Genomic DNA, 11,928 nt, shown 5'->3' on the forward strand with positions numbered 1-11,928 from the left:
ACTACATATAAAAAATGCGATATATTTTATACATTTATATAAAGCTTTTCTTAAGTAATGTTTTTCTATATATTTTGTTTTATATTTTAGTTTCATCATATTTCTGGTAATAGGTTTTATGTCCGAGCCTGAACAGAAAAGCTGGATAACGCAGTTATTTAACATGTGGTATCTATTAGATCAATTTATCAAATAAAATTTTATAACAGAAGGCGCCTCAAACAATTTTAGTTTTGTGCTTGTTTGTGCTTGAATTTTTAAATGGTTCTTCCTTTTTTATTTTTAAAGATTGACTTTGTAACTGTATATTAGTTACCACGGATTACAGTACTTGTCTAATCACTAGCCCACAAATCATTACTAAAAAACCATCTATCTATCTGCACCTGGCTCTTCTGATTTCCAAATCTCTTTTAAAACGTGCTATTGATGTAACCACAAACAATGGATCCCTTCTGGCCAATAATCTTGAAACTCCTGTTAACATTTCAGCAACTCCCAATTTTAGTATTTTACTCAGCATCATCAATCGCTACTTTGATAACCCTGATGTTGCCATCTACACTGCTGATAGTAAATCTCTGGACTGCACGGGCTGCAGCTTTGCTGATTACATCAACGGTGTAGAACTCTACTCACAACGCTTCGGGCTCCACCTACAGTGCAGCAATTTTGAAGCAGAAATCTTTGCCATTATGCAAGCTCTCAACTGGTCAAATCTTCACTACAATAACAACAATATCTCCATTCTATCTGATAGTAATTCTGCTATTCAGCTCATCAATAGCTACTCCACTCATCCTATCATCATCAGCATTCATAAAATTATCGTGACTTCTAACAATAATTATTCTTTTAGCTGGATTAAAGCCCACAACGGCATTCCCGGAAATCAGCGTGCAGACCTGCTTCCAAATTTGCTGCTGCTGATAGCACTATCCTTATCATCTATGACAAGCTCTTCTTTGCTCTTTACCTCAGCAAACTTTGGGAGGACCTAATTAATATCTGTCAGCAACGTTGGAGCAACAATATGAAGATCGCCTTCTGCTTTTTCCCATCCATCAAAGACATTCTTCATGCAACCTGGCTCACTCCAAATCACTTCAACACCCAGTTCTTTACCGATCATGAACGTTTCAATAGTTACTTACATTGTTTCTCCCTTTACCTCTGCCCATTATGTGACGTTTCATCATTATATCTTTGATTGTTTAGTCACCAACAACATTTTTTCCGTTGTGCAGTTTTGAACAGTGATCTCAACTGGCTGTGTGACTGCCATCATCTGATCAACAATAAAAAACTGTATCCTCACCTTAATATCATTATTCAGGTCTACCACAAGCTCACTTCTGTATCTCATCGTGGTCATCGCTGATTCTCTTAAAAAATGGTATGTGTCATATATGACACTATGGATCTCTACCTGTACAAAATGCAAACTGTTCTGTCCATGTAAAAATGGATTATTTGACTGTTTTTATACAATAATTGACATTTTATATTTACATATGACATGCTTTGAAGCACTTTTTACTTGTCACAAGGCACAGGTGGATTTTGCATTTGATACAGTACACTGTAGCTCATACACTTTTATATCAGTGCATTTGGCTGCAGTGATTTTTCCCATTTGCAATTTCTGGCATGTTAATGATCTGGCAGATCTTTGCTCCACTTTTGCATTGTATTTTCTGGGATGTAAAGTTGGAGTATTTTTTTTATTATTTTCCTTTTATTCGTCATCTTCACTATTCATTTTTCTATTTTTTTGTACTATCTGAATGTAATAGCCATTTTGACACTTTTACTTTAATTTCAAATATTGAAGTAGGTTATTCTATCTTTTTTTTATTGCTCTGCTATCTCTTCTGTAGACTATCCAAAAATTGTTTTCATTTCATCAGCAGTTAAAGTTCAAAAGTTTTTCCAGGTGAATCAGTGATATTTGATTTGTGCATGTCATCATCAAGCAATGGCATCAAAGAGATTTTCAGAAATATAATTCAAGAAATATTCTTCAGACTCATACTCCTTACCCTTTCAGGGTTCTTCCTGAAATGCAGGAGCTGGTAGCAAAAGCTTAAATCTATTTGTATGGGTGCCATGGTGGAGTCTGTTACTGCATTGATGTCAAGAAATGTTCGTTTATTTACATAGCTGAAGCATCATTTTCATCATCGTCAAATGTATCATCTAATGACTTACATTCTTCAGGACAATTTGGTTGATAAATATTCTGACTGGTTTAAATGTTTGATCACTGTCTTCATCACTGGACCTGCCTTCCAGTCCACACAAATTTCTATCAATATCAAGTGTCCTATCATGTTCCTTTCTTATTTTATCTGTTGACACTGAAAAAATTTATAATAAATGTCAATGATTTAGTTTTAATATATGACTTATCATATTAATAATTTATAAATTCTTAACAAACAAAATTTTGCAAACCAGATAAATAACTATACAAAAACAAATCACAGAAATTAATTTATTAATTTATTAATAAACATGAATAATTATTTTTATTAATAAATTAATTTAATAAAAATGAAAATAAATAATAGAATACATATTGCTGACTAAATGACAAAATAACTATAAAAGTAAATGACTTGCCAATATGAAAACAGTTCATAGGCTGTAATGTAATTATTGTAACATTAAGAACCAACGTGTCATATACGACACATTCAAAAGTTAGCTTATCTCATGAAATACTGTTATTAATATAGTTTTTAAAAAATACTCTTATATAATCTTAGAAGTCTCCTGAACAAAATCACGTTTAAATTGTAAAATTATAATCAATAGTAATAGAGAAAAATGAATACTTACATGAAACAGTCATACTTGTGATCACTTCCAAAAACATGTGCTCAGACAATCACTCATATTTTCCTTTTTTTCTATCACAGTAGGATGCATGTAGTCTAATAAGCTTCACTAAACTCTACTGATAAAATTAATAACAAATATAATTGTTTAGAAAGCAAAAAACAAGAGCTGCTTCTCATTCTTTGGAAGGAAAATTGTGTGTCATATACGACAGACGGCATCCCAAGAGGTTAATGCATATAAATGTCATGTTCCTACTCTTAATCATTGCATATCATGCTCTGTTTCTAAGTATAGGCAGCATTGTTAATCGTCATGTATGTTACTGTAGATTGTACTTTGCCATTGTGCTGTCTGTTTATATGTGTCGCTTTAAATTCTACTGTATTATTCTTTCATTTTATGTTAATTCTTATATCCTCTGTAATTACATGTTATTGCATCTGTATTAGTAACCTGGTAGTGCTTATGCGGAGCCAGGCTGCACATTGTGCTAATAAATAATAATAATAATAAAATAATAACTGTATATTAGTGTAAAAAAATAATTATTTTCTCAATTTGTATGAACTAAAGCAAAACATGTTTAAAAACAGAAGAATAGTATTAAAAACAGTTTTTGCTTAATATTTAACGATCACATATTAGCATTTTTATAACGATCGTGAAAAACGATAGCACGGTTTTTTACTAATAAGAAAGTATATATTTACACAGAGAGATTTTCGAAGAAAATACGCTGGATAATAATAAAATTATTTTTTTACTAAACATATGAGGTTATCTGCGTAATTTTACAGATTTTATAATTCTTATGATTTACGTAACATCGTCGAATATACAGTATGTACTGTATACTGTACTGGAAATTCCTACGTTAAGCATCACCGAATACTTTTTATTATTCATATTTCTAGAATTTCAAGAATAATTGTTAATATTTTTCCAAAGTAAGTACTTTATACTCGATCTTGACGTCAGAAATCTGTTGATGCAGCCCTGGACAAAGCCATTCTTATTCGAGGTTACTCAAGACGAATCTCAAGGCCCTGAGGGGTTTCAATTGTTCTTATTCTTATAGATCTACAATTCGTCTGACTGGTTTTACTCTACCTTTTTCCCCAGAAGTTATTTTTCCGACAAAATAGAAAGCCTTTTTAAATCCTCGTTGATAAAACAAAGCAGAATTCTATGCACTGTACATGTAAAACATTTGACGCCGACCTTTCTTTGTAGGATCCGACGTCAGTTATTTCAAACAGCCCTTAAAAAATTTCAACATTAAGCAAGTTCTAGTTGTATCTATAGAGGAAACTCGGAGTACTTGGCTGATATTGAAAAACTTTTTTATTCTATTTCATAAACTGATATTGGATTCTATAAAAAACGAACGGTGCCAAGTGCCTTACATGTTGTTAATGATATCTTCTCGGCTATTTTAAATAAGATTTAGGTTCGATTTACACACAACAGTGACGTGTCGGCACAGTGACCGTTTCGTGCATTAACATCGATAAATATCATACATTGGCAATCAGAGTTTCATCTACGTCACGTGATCTGTATTCTGTCGATCATACAAGTGTCGTACATGAAGCTCTGATTGGCTATGTGTGATATTTATCGATGCTTACTGCACTGTGGCGGCACGTTACTGTTGTGTGTAAATCGACCCTTATGTTTTATTTTCGGGTTGTATATTGTCAGTCTCTAATGAAATATAGAAAGAAGATTGAATTGGCCCAATTGTTTTGTATGGTCATTACAGTGTTAATATATAAATAATCCTAGAAAAATATATAATCAAAAACTAAGTTTAAATGAAACTTGAAGACAAAGTCTGTCGATTAAATTATACCCAAATTTGGATAAACAAAACCTATTCTCACAACTTAGCCTGTTTGGTTGCTTACAAATCTACGGGACAATATGGCGGCCATGTATTGAACGTGTGTGAATTCGTGAAATAATGGATATTAACCTTAAATTATCGAGAAATATGTATAGATTATTCACTTCTAATACAAAAAATACTTTATTTCTTGATCTGAATTTATTAAAACGGTATAATTTTAAATTATGTTCGACAATAGCGAGTGATGAAGCTTCAGACAATAATGAAATAGACTAAATAGAGAAGAAACGCGATGTCTCACGTTTACCAGAAAGTGTTCGCCAGATATATATAAAAAAGCAGATGTTACCCTTGCAATATTTTCATCATTACCAATTGGCATATCTTCGTAAAAATTACGCGAGATTTGGTGAAAAGTCCGGAATAAATCCGGGTTTGATGTGGCCATCTAAAGAATATCTGAAAGAATTGAAAAAATATCAATCAATTGCTCATACACCTTTGAACGAGATGCTAGCAAAAGTGAGAGAAAAAGATCAGCAGGAGCTAGAATACAGGAGAGAACGAGAAGAAATGATTGAAAAGAATATGGCTAAAGTAGATACCTGGATGAGAGAATTTTAAATTAGAAAACAGAAGAAAGAAGCAGAAGCAAAAGCTCAAAAATTACGTAAACAGAAGTTAATCGAAGACGTACAGGAATACATTGGTTATAAAATGGATCCTAAGGATGAGCGATTCCAGGAGGTGCTTCAGATGAAAGAGGAGGAGGAAAAGAAGGTAAAGAGAAAATTGAGGAAGCAAGAACGTGAACAAAAAATGCTTGCCACGTTATTAGGTGCAGCTGAAGAACAATCGCCCAAAAGCTCTTGAAAATTAAATATTAAATAACATTTAATATTTAATAAACAAGATAATGCTAAACAGGATTCTAGCCCGAAGACCGATACAAGTCCCAGAACGAGTGGTCCTAGATGTAACATGATATCGGCAAATGTCGAAAGCGGACGAGTTTGTTTAGGGATTGTCAATCCCGAAGCGATGTCTACTAAGCGAGAATCAAAACTAAAACTGACGAAACGTTGTGAAAATGGTCGATTTTTTGTAGAAGGGGAGTAGGTGGATGTATCCTTATTATCTCATCTTTCTATAATTGGTGTCCTGTTTTCATTTTTATCGGTTTTATCATTTTCTTCGTGTTCTGTATAAGCGATAGGAAACCAACCGAACCTGTGATTTCTTAAATTTTCTCCGTACTGCCAACCCTTATTTCTTTCTCCAATCAGCCTTCGTGAAAACTCAATTGATTTTCACCGCTCGAAAGATAAGAGTAAACAGCTCTAACTCTTTGTTTTCTCTCGTTATCAGTTCCCACGATAGTTTTTGGTCTTACGGGAGTGCCATAATCGCTAGAAACGAGACTAGCGCTGGAAAAGGGTAGATTAAAATCGGATTTTGATCTAGAAAGGAGTATTGCGTAGGAAGTTTCCTGCAATTCTTGCAGATTGAGATAACTTGCATCGATACTTCTTGTTTTTCTTACTCCACCAAATACTGCCGAAAAAGTTAAGCATAACATTGCTAGATTTTTTGTCATCTCCATTGGTTTTAGTTTTTACTGGCCAAACATGATTTTATTCCGGAGCAAGTTTATATAATAAGAGATATGCTTGGATTGCTTATTTTTGTCTTTCTTATAATTCACGTGATATGGCAAGGTAATAGTTGTGTTTTAACAATACTTGAAAAGGCGGAAACGACAACCACCCTTTTGTGTTTTTTTCGAAATGTTGAGAAGTTAATTGTTGTTTCAAAGTGGAAAACAGAAAAGATCTGGTTCGAAAACTTCCGAACGCCTTACACTTACCACTATCAATATTTTAGACGCTGTGAGAATGAGAGACTATGCTTTTAAGAACGTTACAAAAAAACAACCAACAACAGTTTTCTAAAACCAGGATTTAAGCAACGAAACAATGAGGAAAAGAAATAATAACAAACACCATTGACACGGGAGAAGACTTAGAAAGCAGTGAAATAAATTCGAAAGCGTGAATAAGAATAGACTTAATCTAGACGCTTTATTTGAGAAGTTTTTAGACTTACACGATTCCCTGTTAACATGCGGAATGTTGGCAGATAAGGAGATCGTGAAAATGTGATAAGAGTTTCTGATGACAAAGACAAACTAGAGGATGAGATAGGTTCACCTAACGTAATTCATTGAAAAAATATCAATTAAAAACAGTAAACAGAATAACCAAAGTAAAAGAAATATTTACTGTTATGTTATATTGCACCGGCAAATCATACACAATTGAATATATATCGCCTAAATAAGTAGTGATAATGCATAAAGAAAAATACAGTACACACTAAAAACTTTAATTTTTATCATTTTACAAATTGTTTACACGATATTTATTAAAGTTATGCCCTATCTATATTCTCTTTATAGTTTTTGGATAAATCCTCATATAAGAGAAATTTATATTTGTTTAACTAATATAGGTAGAAGAATAATATGAGGTGAAGGAAAACAAAGATGTATAAAATATAAGATGGATAAGATGCATTTTGAAATGAGACGTCTCATCTTTTAATACATTAATCTGCAATGAATCGAATCATTACTAATTTACAAAATTAACTATATAGCTTAACTAATATATAAAAATTATTGTGTTATTTGTTCTGATGAACATAAATAATATAATAGTTTCGTTAGCGACATTTCCTGTAAAATTGACTGACATTTTTGACATTATTAACATCAAACCAGTCGCAGCATTCCATTAACCGTCGGAGTGCCTGGTGAAGAAATTTCCGTCGAGCGCCTGGTGGGGTCCCACAGACCCGAAAATAAAACACTACATTATATGGCTTGTGAAAATAATTTCGATGTTATGTTAATATATATATATATAATAGGTTTATTAAGACATATTTAGAATAAAACAGTCATTGATTTACGTGAAATATTTATTCGCACGACTACATAATAAAAAACATCAACTTTTTTTGTTGTAACAAAAATATTAACTTTGTTTCTCTAGAAATCATGTAATCTCATTATAATTTAAGTATTTTGAGTTCATTTTAATGGCACTTAATATAATTATCTGTTAAAGCATAAAAATTAAGCTTCTTCAGTTAAAATTTGAAACTGAGAATTCAGGCATTTTTCCCATAGGAATTTCACATGTCCCATGGAAATAAATCTGGGTTATTTTTTTACAGACGTTCAGTAGCTGCTTAAACGTTTATCTACTGACAACGTAAACGTGTTAAAAATCAAACAAACACAAAAAATACGAATTTTACACGAAAAATATTACTTACAATTTTGCAACGTTGCGCACCTGGTGGGGTCTGTGAGGCCCAGCACTTATTCAAACACGTCTTGTTCGCAGAATATCGCGCAATGAACTGAAAAAAATTTTGTGTCGATCGCAAGCGCATAAAGAAAACTTAAGCTACTAATAATTTTAAGTCACTAACGCAAAAATTGAAATAGTTATGAACTTTTGAAAATGAATCGGGTCTCTGAGACCCCACCAGGCACCCCGAGAATTAATCGTACCTTTTTCAGTTATCTCGCTACAATCATTTTTTCCATTCAGTTTATTTATTCTTTATGTTTATAATTCGCATTCCTGAAAACATCTGTACTGAATCTATTCTGCTTCTTATTTCAATGAATACCTCCCCTATTTCTCTAACAGACAATTAGACAAATCGCGGGATTAACGACTATCTTAAATAAAAAATTACAAATTTTGCGTTCCATCATTTTAAGATTAGACGTAACCTGACATTAATAACTAATCTATTAAATTCATGCGATTAGTGCACTAATCTCGGAAAACATGACAGAAGATTTGTCTTACATTGCAGAGTACATGTATAAAAACGAAATAATACAAAGTTAATTTCGAATTCCACGACGATTTAATTACATTGGTTGAGGATTAAAGAGAAAACTTTTTTGTATTTAGTGATATAGGGCATCAACATCGGCACATACTTCTCTTCCAGTACTCATCCTTGCCTGTATATTAGACGCCATACCTTTTCTCGTTTTGTTTCGAAATTTTCCACAAAATGTTCAAGTTTTTGTGTCTCGTTTACTACCCCTAAGTTTTCGGTTAAAATTTGCGTCCCATTTTTTAAATTCTTACTATTAGTTTACACTCTCCCTATATATATCTTGTTCAAATTTTCAGTCGTTAGTAAAATAATTTATATTCATCCGCTCAAGTTCAAATACATTTTTTAAAACTTGTAGTGGATGACACTTGATGTTAATACAGTTTTTTCAAATATTAATTAATTAATTAATTAATTAAATTTAAACTGTGACACCTGTCCGCAATATGCCGATTCGGACTGATAGAGGGCGCGAGGAGAAAAAAAGGGAACTTTGTAATTATTTAATAAAAAGTAACTAAAATAAAATTTTTCTTTGTTGACCTAAGTAGGAATTGACTTAAAAAATTTCTTTTTATATTATTTGTTTCTTTAAAGATATGGCATTCGTTTTTTTAAATTCTATTATATCTTCATACTTTTCGATTAATTCTACTTAATGTTCTGTTTCTGTATGAAAAAAATCGGGTTGACAACTTCGTTTCTTGTCTGCCATGTTTGTATCTAAGCGTGTATTATGTCTATCGGAAATATCCAATTAAGTAAGTTGTTAGAAAACTTTCTAGCAACGCTAGTGTCGTTAATTATTGGATTCACTATTCTTGTTATTAATATCTCGGGATTTGGTAATCCTTTGCTGAAATTTGTTAGAGTATTATGTGTGTGTAAATGTAAGTCTAATACATATTCTGAACGCATGAAACGGATCACTATTAAAATAAAAAAATTATACTTTTGATATTTTGGTTAATGTGAGCCTAGGTATACAAAATGGCGACGCTTCCGGTAACGTCGACAGCAAGTGTTTTTAGATAAGAAATGTAGATGGCGCTGATAGTAATGATGCCTTCGTATGCAAATATCCATAAAATAATTCCGTTCAGGAAACATGAGGAATAATTTGAATTTCGAATTTTGGTTACGATGTAGACGGATTATGCACGTTGTTAATTTTTTAAAAGTGTCTATGTTTTTTTAAAGTTTGTACAATTTACTCGAAGTCTAAAGTTATCGAGGAGGAAAGTTTATCAATGGTAATTAACATTTTAAACGTGTCCTTAATGTGTTTAATGCGTGTTAAATGTCATAAAAGTCTATTAAAGGTGTGTTAACATTGTGTAAGTAAGGTAAAAATTTTGTAAAGGATTTATATGTGGTTCAATTGTGCGTTTAAAGTGTGTAAATGTGTTAAATGTGTTTAAAAGTGTGTAAGTGTGTGTTAAACGAGTTAAATTTGTCATAACCAAGGATATGAAATAGTGATTTCCGACCCGAAAGACAGCGTGAACGACACATGGAAAGCTAGGTGGCCGTGGATCGCAGGTGTCACCCTCTATGGAGACGCTGCCTATCGTAGATGAAAAGGCAAGAGATGTGAATCGTAAGACTGCAGTTCTTAAGAGGAGTAAAATTTATGTACAATACAGGCAAATTTTGTTCGAACCACTGATGTATAGAATCTAGTAATTCACTTCGTCGTTCCCTATAATGTTACATCGACCTAATAAGTACAACTTTGTTTAATGCACAGTTTGCCGAATGGTTAATATGTTAATTATTTCACCGATATCCCGCGTTTTTTGGCTTTTATTCCAAAAAATAATTAATTAATTATAATAAAAAAAATAAATTAGTCAAGAAACTGACTTGCTACGATAAATAAAAATCAAGTTATTTTACTAGTCTATATTTTATTACCGTTTTTCACAAAATTTTCTTTAAAGGTTATATTAAAGTACGGTTTTAAATATATATATTGAAGTACAGAATATAGTTTATTATCGATCTGATAGGGTTAATGCATCAAACATATAATTTGTTTTAAGCTGTAAATAGTAAAGTAAACGCCGAATCGTTTTTATTATATATATATATATATTTTTTTTTCGTTACTTTTACAGATCGATAACAATTTTAAGTGGTTCGAACTAAACTTTCTCGCTTATAACTAAGTCTATGATTCACATAAAAATAACAGTTATCATCTATATCTCAACAATTTTCTAAAACTTCTCACCTTCCCATACGGTGACATGAAATAACATAACGTTTTAGTGGGGACAGTTTATGTCAATAATTCTTAGTCACCCATACCCACATCACCTGATAGATGAGTCAGCCTCTGCAAGAGACTGATATAAAAAGGGGTCCAATCTCGGCCTTTGGGCGGACATCGACAAAGCGGACACCAAGAAGGGACAGCTTCCAGGCAGACATCCTCAGCGGACGTCACCAGCGAACCGGACTTGTCCCGCCATACCCCGGCCCATAGACACAAAGAGAAGCTGCCAACGATCACCTTCGGTCCAACTCTGCCATAACTTCAGATTGGCAACCTCTGACTCAGCTCGACCAGCCGGTGTCTACCCATCCACCACATAACCTGGGAGCTATGCATGTCTAGAGGTATTCTATTAGAATGAACCGATTTTTGTAAACTCTCTCTCTCGAACAATTAAGATAGACAATAGAATCAACTTGCAATATTATACGATTAGCCGACCCGCGCTAGTATTGTCGTGACACGCCGATTGGTCACGATTATTATTATATTGGTAGATCTTACCATTTTCACTAGAGATTAATTTAAAGTATAACTTAGGTCATAATATGCTAGACTAATGTTTATCGCTACGTTTGTTTATTTTTTGGTTTGTATATAGTATATATTTGCGTTTTAATAAATAATAATATTGTGTGTTTAAACCCTGTCTCTGGGCTGACTAAGTACACCTGGACACTTTACTCCCTGCTTCCCCACTCACCTCTTTTCTCCCACTCGGAACCAGCCATCCAACGACCCCGTGACAGATCTCTCCGATCTGTGCCGATAAGTGAAGCCAAAGCATGCAGCTTTTATCCCCCCTTCGGGTTCTGACATTTTTGTTGAACAAAATAAAAAAACTGCTAAAGATTTTTAAAAATCTGTTATAAAAACATTTAATAATGATAAATATAAAGAAGTTTTATTCAACACAAAGCTATTAAAACATCAGCAATTTGGGATTAAAAGCAAAAATCATGTAGTAACAGCATACCTGCAAAACAAAATTTTGCTTTCTCTATTTTATGATAAAAAA

General features: G+C 32.7%; 1 protein-coding gene across 1 annotated transcript; it reads left to right on the forward strand.

Moving 5' to 3' along the window:
* Positions 1-5,041: 5,041 nt before the first annotated feature.
* On the forward strand, positions 5,042-5,572 carry LOC136971759 (large ribosomal subunit protein mL64-like). The gene is made up of 2 exons (XM_067266255.1): positions 5,042-5,296; positions 5,378-5,572. The coding sequence occupies exons 1-2, from the start codon at positions 5,042-5,044 to the stop codon at positions 5,570-5,572; spliced, it is 450 nt and encodes a 149-aa protein (XP_067122356.1).
* Positions 5,573-11,928: the final 6,356 nt, after the last annotated feature.

Source organism: Centruroides vittatus, unplaced genomic scaffold (assembly GCF_030686945.1).
Source record: "Centruroides vittatus isolate TY-2023 unplaced genomic scaffold, ASM3068694v2 contig_2699, whole genome shotgun sequence".
NCBI classification, from domain to species: domain Eukaryota; kingdom Metazoa; phylum Arthropoda; class Arachnida; order Scorpiones; family Buthidae; genus Centruroides; species Centruroides vittatus.